Source organism: Oncorhynchus gorbuscha, linkage group LG20 (assembly GCF_021184085.1).
Source record: "Oncorhynchus gorbuscha isolate QuinsamMale2020 ecotype Even-year linkage group LG20, OgorEven_v1.0, whole genome shotgun sequence".
In the NCBI taxonomy this organism is placed as follows: domain Eukaryota; kingdom Metazoa; phylum Chordata; class Actinopteri; order Salmoniformes; family Salmonidae; genus Oncorhynchus; species Oncorhynchus gorbuscha.
In genome coordinates this window covers 15,085,389-15,110,156 of record NC_060192.1, presented here as the reverse complement: position 1 = coordinate 15,110,156, position 24,768 = coordinate 15,085,389, and the positions used below count along the sequence as shown (strand labels likewise).

At 43.4% G+C, this 24,768-nt stretch overlaps 1 protein-coding gene across 1 annotated transcript; it reads left to right on the top strand.

The window, feature by feature from the left end:
• The first annotated feature begins 485 nt into the window (after window positions 1-485).
• LOC124007130 (taperin-like) lies at window positions 486-24,703 on the top strand. The gene is made up of 4 exons (XM_046317457.1): window positions 486-2,731; window positions 20,680-20,878; window positions 21,657-21,781; window positions 21,961-24,703. Exons 1-4 carry the CDS (start codon window positions 656-658, stop codon window positions 22,021-22,023), a joined length of 2,463 nt encoding a protein of 820 aa, XP_046173413.1. The 5' UTR covers window positions 486-655; the 3' UTR covers window positions 22,024-24,703.
• The last annotated feature ends 65 nt before the right edge of the window (window positions 24,704-24,768 follow it).

Here is a 24,768-nt window from a genome sequence, read left to right as displayed (position 1 = left end):
GATATGAATAACTATGCTATGACATGGGTCTTTCCATAGGATGCTACAGCAAAGCCTACACGTAAAGTAACGAGTAACTGATAGGCGACAATTTTCTCAACCTGCTTCACAATCACTATCTTTACATAGCCTTTCATCTTTTCAAACCATTTTTTGGTTTACTTTCCATATTTAGTTCATGAATTCAATTGAAAATGAAATCCATAATGTTATTATTTTAAAAAACAATTTAGTGGTCGATACGGGATCTTAAAATAACATGTATTCACTGAAAGGGTTAAGCAGTAAAAGGGGGCTGAGCTGAGTTTCCTTGACTGACAGGTCCTCTTTGCCTACTCAACAATAGAAAGAGGAGGGATTTCCTTTGGTGGGTGTTCTGTGAAAAGGGGGTGTATTCTAAATCGATATGAGCAAATGAGGTTGCTTCTTTGGGCGCAGATCTGAAGAATGACGTAGGTTTACAGGTGCAGAGGGCGGGTCAGGAGTCGCGGAGGGAGGGAGAAGAACGTAGAAAGACTGAAAAAGACCGTGGGGATGTATGTGTGTATACTATAATCGGCGCTGCAGGTACAGCGACAGATAGAGGATACAGCCTTCCGTCCCAGTCCGGGAACTCCATCTCCCAAACCCCGGAGATATTCAATTTCTCCCCAAAATGTCTGTTGGGGGAGAAGTCCGTGTGCTCCGCCAGGAGGCTGGGCAGGAGAGCCCGAGGATGCCGGCCTGGAAACGAGAGATTCTCGAGCGGAGGAAAGCAAAGGGCGGCGCGTCTGGAGCAGGTGCAACTGAGCCTTGCCCAAGCGCGATCTTATCGCGGGTTAATGGCGAAGTAACGGGAAACAGCAGCGCCTCAAAAACAGACAATGGAACCAGTGCTAATTCAGTTCGGAACTACACCATCACTCCAGCGAGCCAGCATTTTGCAGGCAAGCGTGGCAGCGCCCCCACGTCCCCAGAGCTCTCGCCGGTGAAAACAAACAAAGACCCCTGGACTGCCACCGACCTTTATGACTCAGAGAAAACGGTAAGCGATGGCGAGGGACAGGAAAGCCTGGTTCTGCAGGACAGTCTAGGCCCATTGCAGGAGAACCCCTTCATCAAACTGGAGAAGGAGCGAAAGAAACAACAGGACAGGGAGAACGCCACTCGTCCAGTTCAGCACATACTGGAATTGTATGGCAGTGTCCCTGGAATTCGGACTATACGCGCTGAGAATATCATTATCATAGAATCCGATCCGGATTACTTTCCGGAGGCGAGTGGAATAAAAAGCGAGTCTTATCTGCAGCAGAATGGGAGCAGTTACAGCTCCCTCAACGACCTCTTGGACCGGAGAGGCAGTGGGGTTACCGAGATACGGGCAAAGGAGGTGGTCATTTATGACACCGCACTAAGCCGGAGCGAGGAGAATTTGAGCACGTTGGGTCGTCCTGGTCACGAGGCCGCATTCGAGACAGGAGAGGGTCATGGCAGGGTGAGCCGCATGCTGCAGAAATTCGACAGCAACTATGGAAAATTGCAACCTAAGTCTCGCAGCACAGAGAACCTCCTGGACTTGGAAACCAGTTCAAGCAGGCCAAGACACCGACCCAAGCCACAGCCAGATCTGGTGCCAAAATACAAGTCACAAGCTCAGCCTAGCTCACCAGTCCGCACCCTAGGTAACACACAGTTGTCATCCTCAGTCTTCCTCAGCTCCCAGTCTTCCAAACCAAAGCCACAGCCCCCTCTCTGTGAGCCTGACAGCACCACTTGCTCTGCTGGACCCGCTCAGTCAGTGTCTTCCTACCGCCAGCATTTTGAGGTGAGTGGGGGCCGCAGTGTGGTGGTCAACCCCATAGAGGAGGTAGAGGGGTCCCAGACCAAGCCTTTCCGAGAGAGAGACTGGGAGAGCACAGAGGTGCCCTCCAAACCCAAGGTGCCATTCTCTCCGGATACCAGCCGTGTCGAGTCCCTTGCCAGTCCCACCACGCCCCCGATGTCTCCCCCCTCGCCTGGATTCGAGATCTGCCCCTCACCCCGCCCTGACCTCTCCCTGCTGCCTGCCGGGGACATCCAGGCCCGTGCCCTTGCCAACCTGCGTCTCCAGTCCCGCAACTCCTTCACGGTCTTCCCCAAACGCCACAGAGCCGCCGCCTCCCCGGGCAGCACAGCCCCCTCCAGCCCGATTAAGTCTCCTCCCTCCCAGAGAGTGGCAGAGATGCCCACTCTAGGAGTGCCAACCCCTGTCACCCCTCCACCCAACCCAGCAATCTCCAAGAGTAAAGCGGAGGAACGGGATGAGGTGAGGGCAGCCGGGCTAATCAAACCAGACCCACCCACAATCACTGCGACCCCCTCCCCTCCAGCACCCTTCCCAGTCCCCTCTGTCCAGTCGCCACCTCCAGAGGAAGCCCCTGCTGACCGGCTACCTGTCACCAACATAGATGACATAGACGTGGACCCCTCGCAGCCCGTTGCCCCCAGCCCCACTCCAGTGGTGCAGAGGCGGAAGGGGAATACCTTCACTGTGGTGCCTAAACGTAAGTCAGAGCCTCAGCCTGGCTCTCCAGAGCCCCAGGAGCCCTCCGGAGGGGCCCAGACGCCCTCCACGCCACCACAGGCCCCTTACTCCCAGTTGGGCTCCCTGCTGAAGAAGCGCTACCCTGCCGTGGAGGATATCGAGGTCATCGGTGGGTACCAGTCCCTGGGACGCTCCTGCCTGACCAAGACAGGCTCCACTGGCAAAAAGGTGAGAGATGATGCCCAACTGAGTACTTCTATTATACATGTGAACATCAGCAGAGCTCTTTTTACACCGATAATGTAACACTCATTAATTAATTTCTCCATTCAAGATTTGTCATTTAGTATAATTCAACACAATATGTGTGTATGCAAATCAATGGACTAGGCTAAGATTATAATTTAGGGCTGTTTTTCTGCCCATCTCATTACGGCATGCCTTTGTAGATTGTGTGTGTGTGTGTGTGTGTGTGTGTGTGTGTGTGTGTGTGTGTGTGTGTGTGGCTAAAACGGGTCCCTGTTGCTGAAATGTGCGATATTCAACATGACATTCTCCTAACGCTAAAGGATCTATTGCATCTTTAGTAGCACGATTGAACAAGGCAGAAGCCGCTGTTCATAGCACCAGCCTTCAACATGGTTTGCAGCATGGAGATGTTGGTGTTTTTGTGACCAGGGTTTGAATCAATACTATTTCCTTTCATACCCCTCCTATACATTTCAATTTATGAATTGAATGTCCCCCCAAGATGGAGATCAGTGTTTATTGGCATTTACCTGAGATCTATCCTACGTACTTGGCAGTGCAGCACTGTCTCTGTCGTATCCTAATCCTTTGGTCTCTAGGTATTACCAGTCTCCTGCCCTCACTCCTTTCAACCTCAGCTCCGGTCACACCCAACCAGGTCGAGCGTGTGTGTCGTTGTTTGTCCCTGGGCCGATAGAGAACAGAGGCAGTAATGAGGCCAGGCCCCTCGGAAGCATTCAGTGTTTTTGTCCTCTGAACCCTTTTGAATTCATTAGGCGTACTAAGTTTGGGTTCACCGAATTCCCTCGCCTTTGTTGTTTGAGCATGGATGCTTCTCCTCCTGGTCATCATTTCACATGACCAAGGTTTCTATGGTTTTGAAGCCAGGGCAGGGCCGGAAGCAATTACAAAAGCATCAAGTGTAGGCCTATGTTATTTGTGTGGAATTCCTTGGCTATGTGAAACCAGCCTGGCAGAGTTTGGTTTCCTTTTCAGTATAACTTTTTAAAATGTTTAAATATATGCTCGTTTTCCCATTCAAATTTATTTTAAGAGGTACTGAGCTTGCTGGATATATTTTTTCAAATGCATCAATATGATGAGAGAAGAACTTGAACAGAGTGTATCGCCTCCTACTAGGCTCTTAAGTTTCTCAAAATAACTTCCACTCCCTCATTTATTGGCCGTGGTTGCTGGTTCAGTTCTAAAGGTTGTACTTCTGCTATTTTGTTGTGTTGATTCCCGCAGAATGTTGGCGTTAAATCTCTGCTGCGCTCTCAGATCTTTAACTCACTCAAATAAGGCCCTTACGTGTACCTAGTCCAACTGTGACCATGTATTCTTTGTGTTGGATAATCAATCTTGTCCTCTGCTCTTTTCCTGTTTTGTTTGATCTTCTCTTCAAGGAGTGAGTTGTTTATGAAGGTCAAGTGGAGCTTTTACACTGCACCAGTTTGATTTGCATAAGGAGAAATCTAGGAAGCCCTTAATGTATGGTGCATGCTTAGATTGAGTTTATAATGCAATTGGCCTAGATTCTCTAGGAATGATAATGGATTGTGTTACAAAGTGTCTCGCCCTAATAACGTGGTTATAGACTAGTGTTCAGTACCTTTTTTAGAACGGCTTTTGTTGTATTTTCTCGTAAGGTCTACTACATGGCACTTCCCTGTCATTGAATAGAGATGGAGCTGGCAGGAAGACATGACAATGGAAAGGGGAGGAGTGGCTGGTTGTTTGTGAGGTTGGTGACCAGCTAGTATGGGAAACCGGAGACAGCCCATGTGTTTGTGACGTAACAGGCAGAGACCATTCTTGCCGTTTATGTTCTTTCTGCATATTCATGTTGCCATTTCCATGTGTTTGCTCAGTGGAAGGCCTGGGCCTTTCCCTGCTCAGCTGTGTAATTGATACAACACATTAGGTAATTATGTCTTCAAGTTGATGATTTAGAGGTTTGGTGACTGTGCAGTTCTGTCAAGTACTGTTGTTGTGTGGTAGTAATGCCAGTCATTCTAGACTACAAATACTGTATTCAACTTGTGAATAACCTTGGTTCAAACGGAAAATAGCCTGTGACAAGCTGATAATACCCAATTTAACCTAAATACCCATAGAGGTAAGCTCCTGGCTGTACTAACGAGATGTTCTGGTCGTAGCCTAAAGGATTCGTCTATTTTCAAATGTACATGCCTCTCATAGTAAGGCCTAAACCTTTTCCAGAAACGTATCGCTGAAAACGTCTAACCTTTTAAAATGCTTTGATCCCTGTCTCTTTTGCACTGAATTCCATATTTATCGATCAGTAAACATAAAATAGCAGTCCCACTTAACCTCTAGCTCGCTGCCCCATTTCTAGAGAAATCATCATTTTGTTGTCTCAGCAGAAGGCCATGTCACTCGGCATCAGGAAGTGAGTGGAGGGGCCTGTGACTGTCAGCTGTGTTGGCTGTCTGACGGTACACTCATAACGTCTGTTTGTCTTCCAGGCTGATCAGGTAGCAGCTGTCTGTCAGCCCGGTTTGTTTACTGTTCATTACTGTTGAGTTTAGGGCCTGTTATCCGGATATGGGATTGCTGATGAGTCGTATAGGCTACTATAGTTTAGACCCATGCTGTCGGCAGCAGGTAGCCTAGTGGTTGAGAGCGTTGGGCCAGTAACCAAAAGGTCGCTGGCTTGAATCCTCGAGCTGACGAGGTGTAACATCTGATATGCACTTAAGCAACGCAACCCTAATTGCTTCTTTTTAAGTTGCTCTGAATAAGAGCGTCAGCTAAATGAGTAAAATGTAGTGCGTGTGTGTGCATACGAGAGGTCGACCGATTAATCGGAATGGCCGATTAATTGGGGCCTATTTTAAGTTTTCATAACAATCGGAAATCAGTATTTTTGGGCGCTGATTTAAAAAAAAAATATATTTTTTTATTTTATACCTTTTTATTTAACTAGGCAAGTCAGTTAAGAACACAATGACACAACTAGTCATTGAAAATAAGAATTTGTTCTTAACTGACTTGCCTAGTTAAATAAAGGTTAAAAAAAAGACTACACATGGTTGATGATATTACTAGATATTATCTAGCGTGTCCTGCGTTGCATGTAATCTGACTGAGCATACCTAAGTATCTGAATGAGCGGTGGTAGGCAGAAGCAGGCGCGTAAACATTCATTCAAACAGCACTTTCGTGCGTTTTGCCAGCAGCTTCTCGTTGTGCGTCAAGCATTGCGCTGTTTATGACTTTAAGCCTTTTTTTATGACTTAACTCCCGAGATGAGGCTGGTGTAACCGAAGGGAAATGGCTAGCTAGTTAGCCCACGCTAATAGCGTTTCAAACGTCACTCACTCTGAGCCTTCTAGTAGTTGTTCCCCTTGCTCTGCATGGGTAACGCTGCTTCGATGGTGGCTGTTGTCGGTGTTGCTGGTTCGAGCCCAGGGAGGAGCGAGGAGGGGGACGGAAGCTATACTGTTACACTGGCAATACTAAAGTGCCTATAAGAACATCCAATAGTCAAAGGTTAAAGAAATACAAATGGTATAGAGCGAAATAGTCCTATAATTCCAATAACTGCAACCCAAAACTTCTTACCTGGGAAGACTCATATTGAAGACTCATGTTTAAAGGAACCACCAGCTTTCATATGTTCTCATGTTCTGAGCAAGGAACTGAAACGTTAGCTTTCTTACATAGCACATATTGCACTTTTACTTTCTTCTCCAACACTTTGTTTTTGCATTATTTAAACCAAATTGAACCTGTTTCATTATTTACTTGAGGCTAAATTGATTTTATTGATGTATTATATTAAGTTAAAATAAGTGTTCATTTAGTATTGTTGTAATTGTCATTATTACAAATAAAAAATTAAATTGGCCGATATTAATCGGTATCGGATTTTTTTGGTCCATACATGCATACAGTACCAGTCAAAAGTTTGGACACCTACTCATTCAAGGGTTTTATTTATTTGTACTCTTTTCTACGGAATAACACATATGGAATCATGTAGTAACCAGATAAGTATTAAACAATCAAAATGTTTTATTCTTCAAATAGCCATCCTTTGCCTTGACAGCTTGGCACTTTCTTGGCATTCTCTCAACCAGCTTCACCTGGAATGCTTTTTCAACAGTCTTGAAGGAGTTCCCACATGCTTTTCCTTCACTCTGCGGTCCAACGCATCCCAAACCATCTCAATTGGGTTGAGGTCAGGTGATTGTGGAGGCCATGTCATCTGATGCAGCACTCAATCACTCTCCTCATTGGTCAGATAGCCCTTACACAGCCTGGAGGTTTGTTGGGTCATTGTCCTGTTGAAAAACAAATGATAATCCCACTAAGCGCAAACCAGATGGGATGGCGTATCGTTGCATAATGCTGTGGTAGCCATGCTGGTTTGGTGTGCCTTGAATTCGAAATAAATCAGTGTCACCAGCAAAGCACCCCCACACCACCACCTCCATGCTTTGCGGTGTCTCACAAAGACACAGCAGTTGGAACAAAACATCTCAAATTTGGACTCATCAGACAAAAGGACAGATTTCCACTGGTCTAATGTCCATTGCTCGTGTTTCTTGGCCCAAGCTAATCTCTTCTTTTTGGTGTCCTTTTAGTAGTGGTTTCTGATTCACACAGACTCCTGAACTGTTGATGTGTCTGTTACTTGAACTCTGGGTCTTCCTTTCCTGTGGAGGTCCTCATGTGAGCCAGTATTTTAGGTTTTATTTTTGTAGTAGCCAATTGGTAGTTAGTCTTGTCTCATCACTGCAACTCCTGTACGGACTCGGGGGAGGCGACAGTCTAGAGCCATGCGTCCTCCGAAACACAACCCAACCAAGCCGCACTGCTTCTTGACACAATGCCCGCTTAACCCGGAAACCAGCCACACCAATGTGTCGGAGGAAACACCGTGTGATCGTGTCAGCGTGCATGCGCACGGCCCGCCTCAGGGCATCCCTACCGGCCAAACCTTCCCCTAACCCGGACGACGCTGGGCCAATTGTACGCCGCTCCAAGGGTCTCCCAGTTGCGGCCGTCTGCGACAGAGCCTGGACTTGAACCAGGATCTTTAGTGGCACAGCAAGCAACTCTTATGCAGTGCCTTAGACCACTGATTAATGCGTTTGAGCCAATCAGTTGTGACAAGGTAGGGGTGGTATACAGACGATAGCCCTATTTTTGTAGAAGGCCAAGTCCATATTATGTCAAGAACAGCTCAAAAACGAAAATCAGTCCATCATTACTTTAAGACATGAAGGTCAGTCAATATGGAAAATGTCAAGAACTTTGGAATTTTCTTAAAGTGCAGTCGCAAAAACCATCAAGTGCTATGATTAAACTGCCACTCATGGGCCTCGAACCTGGATCTGTAGTGATGCCTCTAGCACTGTGATGCAGTGCCTTAGACCGCTGTGACACATGGGAGGTCCCTCACTCCTACATTCTTATCGTGTTCTTGGGCTCGAAGTGTGAAAGTCTTGGGCTCGAAGTGTGAAAGTCCATTGTATTTTAATTATTTACCACATCGAGTCACTCCTCGTCCCTCATCACACTTTCTGTAACCACACCCTTCTCTCCTTCTTACCTTAACTCTACGTCTTCGTTTTCTCCTGCACTCCTCCCTGTTTGTTCTCTCCATGCTCCCTCCTTGACTCTGTGTGTGCCTTTGTGTGTTTCTCATACCCAAGAGGCGCAGTGCAGTTTAGATGAATCGTTTAAGTCACTCTCCTCAGCATCTTTTTGAACAGTCAACGTGACTGTGTCTCGCTGTCTCAAGCATGCCTGCCTGTGCTTCTCCAGTAGGTCTGTGTTTAATGTGCAGCTACTGCAGCGTAGAACAGTCCCCTCCGGACACATGGAGAGGTGTAATTACGCCATTGATACTGGGGCTACAGCTTCATTCTGGTGCGCCTGTGACAAGCGTGACATTTCCAGTAAGTGTTATCTGGCTGCAGGGTTCTTCTGTGAGCCTGAGCGGGCAGAGTGAGAAACGGGACGATTGAAATGGGGACATGCCACACACAGACACACACACACACACCATATCACATGCATAACCTTCACATGCATAACCTTCACATTCTATATTATAGGCTTCTTATTGTAATGAAAGATATCAGCAAAATGGCTGCGATGTATGGTCGGTGTCGATAATTTTTCGTTTATTGTCCCACTTCTAGCACAGACACTCACACACAGACACACACAGACTAATACAGCCCCATGTCACTTTTAAAGCCCCGCTAGTCACTGTAATTGGATTTGTCAGCAACGTGCCATTGTCATGTTTTAATTCAGGCCTGACCCCTGTGTGTGTGTCAGAGATTTTAAGAGGGGAAAAGGGAAGAGAAAGTGTTTGAGAACAGGATGAACAGAATTCTGCAGAGGTGGTTTCAGAGGTGTATTAAAAAAAAGATGGCGAGATCATGTCGGGTGGGTAGATTGAACGGCACCTATTAATATCAACACCTCTGAGGGCTGAATTTAACAAGCCTAACATAATGGTATGTCTTAGCTCTGGCGGTAGGGCTATAGGACCAAGGGGTGTGTCAGAAAAATGTGGGCTATTTTCACTGCAGGAATTATGAGCACAAAGGCTGGCGGTGGTGCGAAGGGGCTGGGTTTTGAATAATAAGTGATAGGTGTGACGAGGGCTTGGCCACTCACTGGCCAATCAGTGTGTTTCATGGCTTAATTCTGCATGCCGTTGTCTCAAGTTCTGTAGGTTATTGATGGTCTTCACATTGTCATCCACTCCAATTCGACTGGGGGCACGGAATATTCTCTTCCTAGTCCATTGTTGATTGATACAGTTTATTAAATACCATTGGCTACAGGAACGAGCATCATGGCTGGATGGGTTGTGCTTCCGCTGTAAAAATCGGTCATAGCCAGTGGGGATTTTAGCATGTAAATCTTGGTCGGGCAAAAAAACAACTGTTTAAGATGCATGCCAGCAAAGCCACACATCTAAACAATACATTAATTGCACTATAACGGGGACAAATGGTGCCCACAAAGTTGTCGGGACTACAAAAAGTTGTCGGGACTACAAAAAGTTGTCGGGACTACAAAAAGCTGTCCCAACAGCAGAGCTTTCTTTTCAGCACAATGGAGTGAATCCTTACTGCTACACCTGGCTATCAGCGGAGCCTTGTCTGGCATCGAATCAGTTCATTCAGCCTCATTTACTGACATAAAAAAAGATGGTTGATATGGCTGACTTGCTAAAACAAATGTGGTTTCTAATGACAATTGAGATTTACCAACTAAGGCATAAGGGGACGACGAGCAGCGAAGAGGCAGTCAGTAATTTAGATGAAGAAATTAATGAGTGAGCTAAGATGGATGTAGTCAATAACTATTTTGAAATGTACAGCGACAGAATTCAGGACATGGGCCATTCTTAGTGTTCTCCCTCTACACCAAGTCAGAACCGTAGGATAAAAAAGGGAGTATGTAAGCAGACAATGAAAGCTCTTACAATATTAGATGATCACATTTCTCTAAAACAGGTTATAGGCTACATGTGCACCACCAAGTCAGAACAGTAGGCTAAGTTATGAGGGGAAAATATTCCAAATGATTAGTGAGGCACATGGGTTAATAACAGCATATTACACAACATACACTTAGTTCTACTTTCTTCGCTACAGTATACATATCTCCCTTGCATATTACATTTATGCAGCGACATACAATATATTTTTGGACTCACCCTGTTGTGCTGTGCTCATTTGAACAGGAAGGTGGCGCGGCGGTCCTTCGTGGGCAGATTTTGTCATCAAATTTCATCATCTCTGGATTTATGGTGCTGTCAAGACAACCTGGAACTCTTGCGGGGGGGGGGGTTGAAACATAACGTCAGTGATCTTCAGGTCGGAGCTCTAGAAAGAGGCCTGAGTTGCCCCCCCAAGAGTTCCCAGTTTTCTTGAACTCACTGAAGTCTGAGATTTCCCAGTTCCGAGTTTCCAGTTTTTGAACGCGGTAGAAGTCATGCTGGATTGACAGCATGGCCGATGTATTCAGCCTTTTCTGGCCCATGGAATGTGAATGTTTTATCTTTTTAAGCTTGGAAAAGAGAATCATAAACCCAGACTTGGACCACACACACCCACTCCACTAAATAGAAGGTTAGTGATTGCTTTGCAATGCTTGCAGTTAACCACTGATTCCTTCCAAACCACTCATTGTTTGAATTTTCAATTTTCAACTTGCTGTGTAATGTTTATGCCCAATGGCCGATGAGCACCGAAATGTTTTATCCATAATTTCTCTTCATATGTTAAGGATTGAAAAGGATTTGCCAGTAGATTGTCGACTTGATTCATGATGATGACTGCAAGCTTGCCAACTAAGATCAGTCCAATCAAAGCTACTGTAGATTTAACGTCATTTTATCTGTGGCCAATGAGCTTGAGCTTTCTTGGATGGGCACTTCCAATGTAACTCTATGGCAGCACCCAAGGGGCTTGACTTCTTTAGCTTCCCTGTAGACTTTGTAGTGACTTAGTGTCCCCATGAGTGACAGAACAAGGAACCAATCACGGCTGTGCCCAACCTTCCTTGAATGATGGGTCACCACTAGTCATAACCAACCACGTTACTGCTAAGACCAGCATTTGATTGGTTTTTTAAAATATCCCCACCAGCGCTGTCTAAAATTGGCACATTTTTAAGGACACACCTCAGATATTGTCACATCTGTGCAAGTGGGCTCATATAAGAAAGGTAAATTACCCGTCCTGGCGCTAGGGTTTTAAAACAGAAGAGCTCTGGCTTTAACAGGTCGAAATAGCAAGCGAGCGCATGTGACAATTGCGTTGGCTTACTGCCAGCCAAAAATAGAGCCCTCATTGTGTTCTTGTAGATAATCGTGCCGGACTGTATATGTCACACTGTGGGTGTTCAGTTCTAATGTCTATTTATATACAAACAAATAATATTCAAATTCCCCTCTAACCCACTGACAGCTACAGCGTCAACCACATGTAATTAGTCTTTCTCCCCCATGTCTGTGGTGCCATTGTGTGCTGTGGGTTATTCTTGTACTAAGTGTTTCTGTGTTAAGTGTATGATCACACTCTGTTCATTCTCTCTCACACTGCCCTGTTTCTCCCTTTTTTTCAATGAGCATATATAATACGGTCTGTCTGTCTCTAGTAGCATGCCTGTTCCTCTCTTTCGTTCCCTCGCTCAGCCCTGTACAGCCTGCTTGTACTCCACTTCCGCTCTCCCATTTCTCTCACTCCCTCCCATACAGTGCCTTGCAAAAGTATTCAGACCCCTTGGATTTCTTCACATTTTACTGTGTTACAAAGTGAGTGTCAACAATCTACACAAAATACTCTGTAATAACCAAAAATATAATCGTTGCATAAGCGTTCAACTCCCTGAGTTAATACATGTTAGAAACACCTTTTTGTCATCGATTACAGCTGTGAGTCTTAGGTTGTCTAAGAGCAGTTTCATTCAATAGTTGTCGGAGGGAACTTGCAGATGTATGTATGGGTAACAGGAAGGGGTTAGTCATTCTAAAATCATGTCTACCCCTATTATACATTTTACTCCTTAACTCATTTAAGCTTGCCTAGACATAGGGGCTAAGTACTTAAGCAAAGACTATTTTATACCGAACAAGTAAAGTGTTGGTCCCATGTTTCATGAGCTGAAATAAAAATGTTCAGAAATGTTCCATACGCACAAAAATATTACACTTACATGACCAAAAATATGTGGACACCTGCTCGTCAAACATTCCAGAATCATGGGCATTAATATGGAGTTGGTCCCCCCCTTTGCTGCTATAACAGCCTCCACTCTTCTGGGAAGGCTTTCCACAAGAAAGATGTTAGAACGTTGCTGCAGGGACTTGCTTCCATTCAACCACAACCATTAGTGAGGTCAGGCACTGATGTTGGGCGACGAGGCCTGGCTTTCAGTCGGTGTTCCAATTCAACCTATAGGTGTTTGATGGAGTTGAGGTCAGGGCTCTGTACAAGCCAGTCAAGTTCTTCTACACCAATCTCGACAAGCCATTTCTGTATGGACCTCGCTTTGTGCACGGGGGCATTGTCATGCTGAAACAGGAAAGTTCTTTCCCCAAACTGTTGCAACAAAGATGGAGGCACAGAATCGTCTAGAATGTCATTGTATGCTGTAGGGTTAAGATTTTCCTTCACTGGAACTAAGGGGCCTAGCCCGAACAATGAAAAACAGCCCCAGATCATTATTCTTCCTCCCCCATACTTTACACTTGGCAATAAGCATTCGGGAAGGTAGCGTTCTCCTGGCATCCGCCAAACCCAGATTAGTCCATCAGACTGCCAGATAGTGAAGTGTGATTCTTCACTCCAGAGAACACGTTTCCACTGCTCCAGAGTCAAATGGCGGTGAGCCTTACACCACTCCAACCGTCGCTTGACTTTATTTCAATTGAACGATTATTTATATAGATTTTAACTCTGTAAAATCATGGAAATTGTTGCAGAAAGTGTTCACACCCCTTGACGACCCCAAAAAATACAAAGTGGGATGAAAAATGGATTTAATTGTCTTTTTTTCCAACTATACCTTGTCCACTGAGTAACATTCACTGTCTTCGTGGTAACAGACTCCAGTGTACACTACCTGTGAAAAGTTTTAAACCCTTGAATGAGCAGGTGTTCTTTCTTTTTACAATTTTCTACATGGTAGGATAATAGTGAAGACATTAACACTATGAAATAACACATGGAATCATCTAGTAACCAAAAAGTGTTAAACAAATCAAAATATATTTTATATTTGAGTTTTTTCGAATAGCCACCCTTTGCCTTGATGACAGCTTCGCACACTCTCAGCTTCACCTGGAATTCTTTTCCAAAAGTCTTGAAGGAGTTCCCATATGCTGAGCTCTTGTTGGCTGCTTTTCTTTCACTCTGCGATCCAACTCATCTCAATTTGGTTGAGGTTGGGGGTGATTGTGGAGGCCAGGTCATCTGATGCAACACTCCATCACTCTCCTTGGTTGAATAGCCCATATACCACCTAGAGGTGTGTTGGGTCATTGTCTTGTTGAAAAACAAATGTTAGTCCCAATTAGCCCAAACCAGATGGGACGGCGTATCGAATGCAGAATGCTGCGGAAGCCGTGCTGGTTAAGTGTGCCTTGAATTCTAAATAAATCACAGATGGTGTGGGGATGATTTTCTGGTGACACTAACACCTCTTCCTCCATGCTTTATGATGGGAATTACACGTGGAGGTCATCCGTTCACCCACACCACGTCTCACAAAGACACGGCGGTTGGAACCAAAAATCTCCAATTTGGACTCATCAGACAAAAGGACAGATTTCCACCGGTCTAATGTGCGTTGCTCGTATTTTTTGACCCAAGCAACACTTCTTTATTATTAATGTCCTTTACTAGTGATATTTTTTCCCCCCAGCAATTTGACCATGAAAGCCTGATTTCACACAGTCTCCTCTGAACAGTTGATGCTGAGATGTCTGTTACTTGAACTCTGTGAAGCATTTATTTGGGCTGCAATTTCTGAGGCTGGTAACTCTAATGAACTTATCCTCTGCAGCAGAGGTAACTCTGGGTATTCGTTTCCTGTGGCGGTCCTCATGAGAGACAGTTACATCATAGTGCTTGATGGTTTTTGCGACTGCACTTGAAGAAATTTTCCGGATTGAGTGACCTTCATGTCTTAGTAATGATGGACTGTTGTTTCTCTTTCCTTATTTGAGCGGTTCTTGCCATAATATGGACTTGGTCTTTTACCAAATAGGGCGATCTTGTCACAACACAACTGATTGGCAAAAATGCCATAAGAAGGAAAGAAATTCCACAAATTGACTTAAGAAAGTACACCTGTTAATTTAAATGCATTCCAGGTGACCTCATGAAGCTGTTTGAGAGAATGCCAAGAGTGTTGCAAAGCTGTCAAGGCAAAGGGGGGGCTATTTGAAAAATCTCAAATATATTTTGATTTAACACTTTTTGTTGTTGGTAACTACATGATTCCATATGTGTTATTTCATAGTTTTGATGTTTTCACTATTATTCTACAGTGTAGAAAATAGTAAAAATAAAGAAAAACCCTTGAATGAGTAGGTGTTTTAGGACATTTGGCCTTATCTTTTAGGTTATTGTCCTGCTGAAATGTATATTTGTCTGTTGGAAAGCAGACTGAACCAGTTTTTCCTTTATGATTTTGCCTGTGCTTAGCTTTTATTACTTTTTTATTTTTATCCTAAAGAAACTCACCAGTCCTTGCTGATGACAAGGATACCCATAACATGATGCAGCCCCACCATGCTTGATAATGTGAAACTGGTACTCAGTGACGTGTTGTGCTGGATTTCCCCCAAACATAATGGTTTTTATACAAGACAAAAAGTACATTTCTTTGCACATTTTTTGCAGTTTTACTTTAGTGCCTTGTTGCAAACAGGAGCCATTTTTTAAAATGTTTTATTCTTCCTTTTCCTTAAGTCTGTCAATTAAGTTCGTATTGTGGACTAACGGCAATGTTGTTCATCCATCCTCAGTTTTCTCATATCACAGCCATTAAACTCTGTTTTGAAGTCATCATTGGCCTCATGGCGAAATCCCGGAGTGGTTTCCTTACTCAACAGCAACTGAGTTAGGAAGGATGCTTGTATCTTTGTTGTGGCTGGGTGTATTGATACAGCATCCAAAATGCAGTTAATAACTTCACCATGCTCAAAGGTATAGTCAATGTATGTTTTTTTTTTTTTTTTTACCCAATTACAAATAGGTGCACTTTGTGAGACATTGGAAAACCTCCCTGTTCTTTGTGGTTGAATCTGTTTGAAATGCACTGCTCGACTGCGGGACCTTACAGATAATTATGTATGTGTGGGGTACAGAGAAAATCATGTTACTCACTATTAGGGAGTCCATGCGAGTTGTTAAGCACATCTTTACCCCTGAACTCTACCCCGTGTTTCTAACATTAGCTTGCCATAAAAGGGGTTGAATACTTATTGACCCAAGACATTTCAGGTTTTATTTTGAAAACATTGCTAAAAACATAATTCCACTTTGACATTATGGGGTATTGTGTGTAGGCCAGTGGCACAAATCTCAATTTAATGAATTTTAAATGTAGGCTGAAACAACAAAATGTGGAAAGTCGAGGAGTGTGAATACTTTCTGAAGGCACTGTGTACACATTCTTACTCCAGTCTTATATTCACCTTAGCTTTGACATTGTAATTAAGTAGTGGATGATTCATCTTGAGACTCATATTTCTGCATTTCATTCCTCTTAATTGGGGCTGGGCACATTAGTTCACTTTTGTCATTCATTTGGCATCTCACCCGTACACTCACTCTTTCTTCGACTGTATCTAAGAGACAACTCACACTGCAGCAAACAAACACTTTGTAATATCGTCCCTCCCTCTCTCTGTCTGACTCACTTCAGATTCATAACACTGTAATCCCTCTGATAGCCTGGAGAGACCTTTATTCTCTGCCCAACAGGTGTACGCACACAAAAATGGTCGGACCGACCGACCGACCGAGACACTCAGCTACAAAGGGCAAACTGTGGAGGAGTGACTCACACTCTTGAGTAGGGTTGTCACGATACCAGTATCGCAATCCTACGATACCTGGTTTTTCTTAGAAAAACGCAAAGCAGACTAAACACTTTTGGTCCTTTTAAAAAACAACTTATGTAAAATATTGTGCGCTATAGCTTGGAAAAGAAACTGGATTCTGGGTGACAACACAAAGCTGCGTGTTTCCAACATTAGGACTGTTTTCCTCACAAATGCCCACCGTCCAGTCTTCAGTCAGCTGTTCGTTCCACAATTTAAAACAAGAAATAAATAACCATTTGAACATGTTATGTTGGTTACTTTATTTTCATCACTGTCTTCATCAGAAATGGTTATTTACATGATTTCTACAGTAATTCTACCAGCCCTAAGATTTTCTAATGCTTGTTTGAGTTCAGAAACAAATGCTTCCTGCTGCTTTTTTATATTCCGTTTAGTCGAGATGGTTTTCCTTTTTGAGGCTTGTTCAAAATTGGAATTGAAATGAACATTTTTAGGTGGGTGATTTAGTGGAGTAACTCCAATCTATGCTCAATCTCCTCTTTCCTTATGTGACAACGTATGTGCGTGGCTGCCTGGGTCCTCGGTGTAGTAGGATTCTAATTGCAACTGCCTGGCAGGAGATTAGCTTTAATCAGGCATCTGGTCAGTCTGTCCCACACCTCAATGAGAGGCATTAACAAGGCAATCCCTCCCTCCCTCTCCTATCACAACACACACCCACACAAACCCTGTACTTACTGCTGCTGTAGCTCCTTCCCAACTTCCACAGCAGCGCTCCCCTCCAATCTGCTGCCAGACTGGAGGAACTCGACCAGACTCTACCCTCGCTTGTGTGTGTTGCTGTGCGTCTGTCAGTGGGCAACATGTCTCTCTCAACCAAACCAGGACAGCGCATGTTTGGGTGGCCTGTAAAACTTCAATTCTGTCTCGATTCCCATCTCGCCTATTTGCCAAGGCACATTCATACAGACAACCCACGCTCTCCCTCTGTTGCTTTTTCTCTCCCTCTCTTGCTTTGTTACTCATTCTTGCTTGTTCTCGTTCTCTCCCGCACAAAGATTTGCAAACAAAGAAACCTGATATTCAACACACCACAATTATACTCTCTCACTACTCTCTTGAGGGACAAAATCACGAACAACCAACACCAAACATACTCAAATTGGCCATTTCTCTTCCGCTGAGTCATTTCTTGGTCATTGTCCCATTATTGGAGAGCGAGAGTGCTCAAACAATCAGGTTCTGTGGTCTCAGTCCTGCTGAAGTGTGCATTGGTGAATGGGAAGAGTCTGGGGCCTGAATCGGCCCTCTGTTGGCCTGTCTCAGTGCCCAGAGAGGAGGAGGGCAATCGCTTCTGCTTCAATAATACAGGCCTTCATAGCCACGGGTGGGAAGAGCGAGAGAGGGGGGGGCAGCCTTGAAGTCTCAGCCCAGATCTACACAGAGAGGAAGCTAACCCAGCGGCTAGTCTGATTTTATTGATACACTCCTCTGGCATGGAGACTCCTAAAGCAGGGCATTAATCTCACCAAAATGCTTTGGTGAGATTAAGTTGAGCAGGAACCTTGGTTGAGATGGAGGGTTTTAGACAGAGCTGATGGTGTTTTTAGGGCTAGAGATCCAGTGATATGGTTTTAGACTCCAAAGGAATGGATTTATGTGCCCCGAAATAATAGTTTTTGTGCACCTCATTTAGTCGCTGTCACTGATAGGCCACGGCTGTCATTTTGGATCAAACACACAGCAACTGTATGATAGGATCACAGAATTAAAGTGTTTTTGGCTTGGGCGGTATACTTTAATGCTGGGGTATTTTGAAATACCCATGTTATCGTTTTCAATACAGTTTTTGTTGGGGCCTTCCTAAAGCTCAGGGTCCCCTGCCTCACTGGGGTACGGGAACAAATCGTGCCCTTTTTTAAATTATTTTTAAATTATTCAAAAACATAATCCTGTGCCATCATCAATGTGAAAAATATTGTGATATATTTCGGCCTTATCGCCCAGCCCTATAAAACCCCAGTTTCGAATCGCCGTACATATAGCAATACATATCATGTCTGCACCTAAGTATTGTGAGGGACCTGGCAATTCCCAGCCTTATTTTCTAGGTATATCTACAGTATTCCTGACAATACATTTGACAAATCTTTCTCTTCTTAGTCATACACTGACACATCCAGAAGAGTGTACCGCCAACTACATCGTCACTATCAGTCAATACTTTTTAAAAATGTCCATTCTTTAACGCTTACCTTTTAAAAATGACTATTTTACCCGACCTCTGCCAAGGTCTCGGTTACTGTGTTAATGTATTTTTTATGGTAGTAAACAATATGGATTCCAACTCTCACTGACCACTCTATAACAATCAGGACAAGTACAGGTACACAGTAAGCATTCCTGTATATGAACAGGTTATGTATTTTGTCAAATAGCAGAAAACAAATTCAGTCAACATTGATACCGGTTATAGATTGTCTAATGCAGCTGCCACTGTACTGAAGCTATTGGACACCTTACTTGTGGAATAATCACAAACTCTGATTTGGTGCCTCTAAGGCAATTCAGATGGCTCATTGAGGACCTTTTTTCCTTTACTGAGGAATGTGTTTTCTATGATTTTGAATCTGTTTTGCCTTTTAATGTAAAATGGTGCTGTTTTCGTATCTGTAAAAGAGACCTTCTCAGCATGACTCCGTCAAAGTACAGGTTAAATAACATTAACATCATTTCTGTGATTCCAACAGTTCACCCAAGTGTTTTGATCGATTATTGCAAGTCAAATCGCAATGTTTTGCCCATATTCTGCAGCCCTAGCCTTTCCCTTCACTCAAAGCATGTGTTTTAATGATTAGCTGACTGCACCACAAGTAAATATTTTTAAAGCACTTCCCAAATTAGCGATGACCTCTAAGGCAATAAGAATCAAATGATTGTGTTTCACCTGCATTGTTTGCTGTTTGGGGTTTTAGGCTGGGTTTCTGTACAGCACTTTGAGATATCAGCTGATGTACGAAGGGCTATATAAATAAATTTGATTTGATTTGTTTCATCAAATGACAAGTTTGAGAAGGCATTGAGTTATTTGAATGGGATGAGGTAGAGCCTATTCTCAATTTGATTCGACTAAATTATAATATTGATCAAAAGGAAGCCATTTTAATCAGTTTAATCCATCTTGAACAGTTTAATCCATCTTGTAAATTCTATCAGTAGAGGAGAAAAGTTCAAATATTTTGTGGTTGCATTGACGCAATGCTTAGCCCGTGTACATTTTAGATTTCCCTGTCTGGCCCCTATATCCATAAGTCTAGCAGGCCAGACTGGAGCTGGGGTAGGGGCTAGAGAAGGGTAAGGGCTGGGCTATGTGATGGAGATTAGGGGTGATTTAGAGCAGTGCCTACTGAAGGGGATGGGGGAAGAGGGGTACATCAGATCCTCAGCACTGATACCAGCTGACTCCTGGGAGACACAGCGGTACACTGTCTGCATTGTCTGCACTGTACTCTTTAATTGTCACAACTTATTGGACATTGAAGATGAACATTCTTTTCGAGCTTCTTTAAGCCTTAAGACCATTGTTTGCTGTTGTGAAGTTGCCAGTCGTGTTCCGCAACATATCGCAACAGTCTCACCCCACGGTGGCATGTTTGTAGAACGCTGGAGTGTTGCCAACTGGATATGTTTTACGAGCCGTCAATCGCAATGCCAGCAGCCCCTGCAAGGCTTGCCACCTGCCCTGTGCTATGGTACCAGAGACACAATCTGGGAAATTAAACTCACAGGTCAAGAACAGATTATCATAAATGACATGTGCCTTTTTTAAAGGTAATCCCAATCAATAAAGATATTGTGCTTGGGTTCAGTTTGGTTCATGTACACATGCATACATATAATGCTGGTGTAGAAATGCGTCCAATCAAAGTAGGCCAGCCTGATTTTTAATGATTAGTAATAAGGAAACAAAATGCTTTATTGTTTTGTGGTCATAATAATAATGATTCTGTCATCATAGTTAAAGTTAAGTATGCACAATAAACCGGGGTACTGTCATTACTGAACTGGTACTGTAGTGCTGATGAACAAATGCTTCTTGTGGAAAGCTATGGGAAATCCCAAGCATCGAGTTAGCCTAATGATATCAGGCTTTGTACATTTAATTAAACTGAAGCAGACATTTTCCCTCTGCTGCACTTACTAATTAAAAGTGCTGAAATTACCTGATATATTCAATTCATAGCACTAAATCCTAAAGAGAACAACAGTCCTAGCATTTAACCAGTCTTTTATGTTTTGAATGTTTAAACACTGAGTCACTTCTCCTCCGTTCCCCCTCTTTCAGCTGAATATCTCGTTCAATGAGTCGAGCATCCAAAGCACCTATGAGTACCCCTCCGAGAGCAGCGTATGGGACAGCGAAGAGGAGGATGAGGAGGACGTGAAGGGAGGAGAAGAGGAAGATAAGCCCAGCATGGTGGGCCGTATCCACATCCCTCGTCCAAGCTTCACCAGTTCCCCATCTCACACCAGCAACAGCACTGGTGAGAGAACTAGAGGGAATGGGGGAGGGGGAAAGGAAAGCAGGAAATGGATAGCATGAGAGAGGGGATGGAATCGGAGGAGTGAGAAGGATAAATGGTTAGAGGAAAATGAATCGAACAGACTAAGCGAAACCTATTCTCATGGTAAGGAGGGTAAGATAAGGAAAGGGAGAGAAATTAATTCTGTCCAATTTATTAGTAATCTGGAAGTGGCTGAATGGTGCTGAACTGCTCATGGTTATAATGTAGCATGGGAGACACCTACTGGTCAGAGTTAGCTTTACATCCAAACACATAGGAACTCTGCTTTTATTTGTTATTTCATTTTTATTTAACCTTTTTTATTTGTCAAGTCAGTTAAGAACAAATTGTTATTTACAATGACTGCCTACCCCGGCCAAACCCTAACGACACTAGCCAATTTGGACTCGGTTATGATATAGCCTAGACTCGAACCAGGGTCTGTAGTGACACCTCTAGCACTGAGATGCAGTGCATTTAGACCGCTGCGCCACTCAGGAGCAGTCAATTCAGCAGGCAAGAGCAATCTTTTAGTGTGATGTAACTGAACAAGTTTATCTGATCTCCCATAAAATTGATCAACAGTAGCCATGCAGTATGTCTCTACATTAGTTATTCATTACACAGCTTATTGCCAATCTTTAACTAACCCGTACATGAGCTCATGCATATGTTCTTGAAAGAATTCATGCAGAATATGTATTCCCATTGTGCTACAGATTTACTTTGGGCTTTGCCCCGTTTCCTATGTCTTCAGATCTGTCCAGTTACATTCCCAGGCACACTGTGGATTTTAACACCTGGCAGGAACATAAGCTTGATGACCCTGTTTACCAGGGGGCCACCAATTCCCAGCACGCACAGATGTCAGAGGAAGTTATGGTGAGTATTCTTTTTAAAGTATATGAACTGACGCATTCATTCATCAACCTTAACTTGTACAGGGATACTTGTACACTAAGATTTACCTAACAGCACATGATTTACACAGGTATCTAAATGTTTTCCCACCCTTTCCCTGCTCTTCATTCCCTGCTCTTCATTCCCTATCTATCTCTTAGCTCACCCCAGCAGATAGCTCCTCTCTGTCAGACTTCAACAGTGAACCTGCGCTGTACTTCTGATTTGCCTGGACCAAACAGGACTGACCACTGCCCTCCAGTACCAGAACCAGCAGCCGAAACCACAACCCCCACCTGGGACCAGTGAGACTTAACAGAACTGGACATCAAATCGCACTTCAAAGCACTCCTCTTTTTCAAGTTTAGTTTGACACCGACATCAACCAACCAACCAACCAACTAACCAACCAATCAACCACCACAGATTCAAGCAGCTGGACTGTCCTCACCTTACCTGTACAGTTGATCTGTCTTTCCTCTCCACCTCCGCCTACTTTCATTGACTGCCATTGAGCAGTGAAGTCTGAACCAGATCTGACAGACTATTTGATTGTCAAAATAAATCTTGTTTTCAAGATAAACATGCATTATAATGCGGTTTCCCAGGCTTCAGGTCTCCAGAAGAAGCCAATCTGTCTGCCTCAATGTCTCTAAAGCTGTGTTTTACGGGCAGCCCAATCCTTATTTCTTTTCTCCATTTAATTAGTCTTTTGAACAATCACATCAGATCTTTTTCAGAGCTGATCTGATTGGTTGCAAGACCAATTTTAGTGGAAAAAAAAGATCAGAATTGGGCAGCCTGTTTAAACGCAGCCTTTGTCTCCCATCAATAATGTCATAATATACATAATGTGTTTTATGGTCTCCATGTGTCCTTCTGAAGGGGATGTATGTAGTGGAGGAGATCACCTTGTGAAGGTAAGTGACCAAATTCCTTCAAAACAAGGAAGCCATCAGTGCCCGTCCTTATCATGGTGAAGAAGACACTTGGCGTTATCGTGTCCTGGAGTCCCAGGGCTCCACACTCTGTAGGGGATGGCAGACAAATAAAATTAAAATAAAAAACTGAAGACTGAAATAGTGAAAGGGTGCCACAAGCCTAGTTTATTGTTGTTTTGTACCTGCATGTTCTGATTTCTATTGACTTGGTTCCTCGTACTGTATGCTTTTTAGTTTTGTATGTTTCCTTACAACAATGCTGTGTTGGAGACTTCAGGAGCAAGCAAACTTCAACACTTCCCCCTTTTAAGATTATGCAAAGCTCTGTAGACCTACTCAAGTTAATGTTTTATCATCAAAGATCTGCGATGTACTGCTTAAAAGATTGCCTTGGCAGGACATTTTATACTATGAATATCTTCTGAGAGAAGCTTCACGTCAAGAAGCATAGAGTATAAATGCCTTGGTGTTAGACTCGCTGTCTACAATGTTATGAGAACAATTTCCCCTTTTCAGTGTTAATGTTTGAACACCAAGTGTGAAAGATAAAAATGTCCAACATAAACCACGAATAGCAAATATTGAGAGAACCCATTTGCCAGCACGTTGGTTTGTGAAAGCTTGAGTTATCCTCTTAATGTTGAAGTTTGCATGCCAGAGACTCGTTCATGTATAGTATATGGATCAAATAGCTGGTATAGAAGGGAAGGGTGCGTCCTCATGGCCGTGTGTGTTTCCTTCACATTGACCATTGAATATCTTTTGACCTTTACAGCCTGACCTCATAAACCTTCACGTTCCATAGAGCGTGAGCTGGTCCATTTTAGTAATGAAGACGACAATGATTATGAAACTAATGATTGTGTGTAAGACCTGTGGTGAAAGATTAAGAAGTATAAAGCTTTTTTTTATTTTAATTTTAAGGTTGCTCCCATGTCTTCGAAATAATTTTTCTTAAAATGCCAATTGACTCAAGTGTTCCACCTATTGCTGTGGTGGCCACCACTCGCATTCTCATCATTTTCCAATGTTCTCCTTTGGCCAGTATTGATGTCGTTTCTATAATCTACAATGATGTTTTCATACGAATAATTTATTACTTGCATCTCTTAGGGCTTTTTTTTTCTTCATATCTTCAATCAAAAGAACGGGTTTAGATTGAACAGACACAAAAGCACTGCGCTATTGGGAGGCTACATTTTTCTTCTGTATACTGTATCATGATTAGACAGACTTGGATTATGTTTTATGTCAAGATTGTATTTCCATTTGCACTGTCATTGTATTAGCTTGGTTTTGCACCTCAGAAGAAATACAGTGAAGGTGAAAGAGGTGCTCATCAATCCATATGTATCATCTCATCAGATAGAAATAGGTGAATATGAAGAATGCACTGCCCAATAATGTCATGATCTCTTAAAATCTTTGCCACAACCTGGAAACGTTATTGGAAGACCAGAGAAGGATCCCTGGTTAATGTCTACTGTTAGTCCTTCGATCAATCTCACACAGCATACAGAGCACGCGTGCCATTCATTTGTGCTAACTGCTGCCTTTGAGGACCAAATCCCTAAGGAGGCCGACAGATTTTCCTGGGAATCATGCGCTTCTAATGTTGGCTTTCATCAAAGTGGAGGCCCAAAAGCCAGGGCTGTATCATTGGATGTTCCAGTGGTCATACTGTATGTGACACAAGCAAGACTGAGATGGCTATTATCGTGATGAAGACTGATTCACTTGAAAGATTGATATTGTCCTATTTGTCTGGTCCTGTTGAGAACAGTACTTGTCTGTCATACTGTAGCTAGAAGCCCCATCTCATCTTGTTTTTCTCTTCCTCTGTCTAAATCTCCAGCATCAAAGAGATGTGCTTACTGTAAAATGTGTACTTGTTAATGCTTTGGGCAAAAAAAGATGTCAGAACTGTACAAATAAAAGCTCAATAAATAGATGAAGCCTTGAAGGACAGTGTGAATAGTCTGTTATTGTGTTTCTAATGACTCTTCATCCCTCATATGAAGGCAGAAT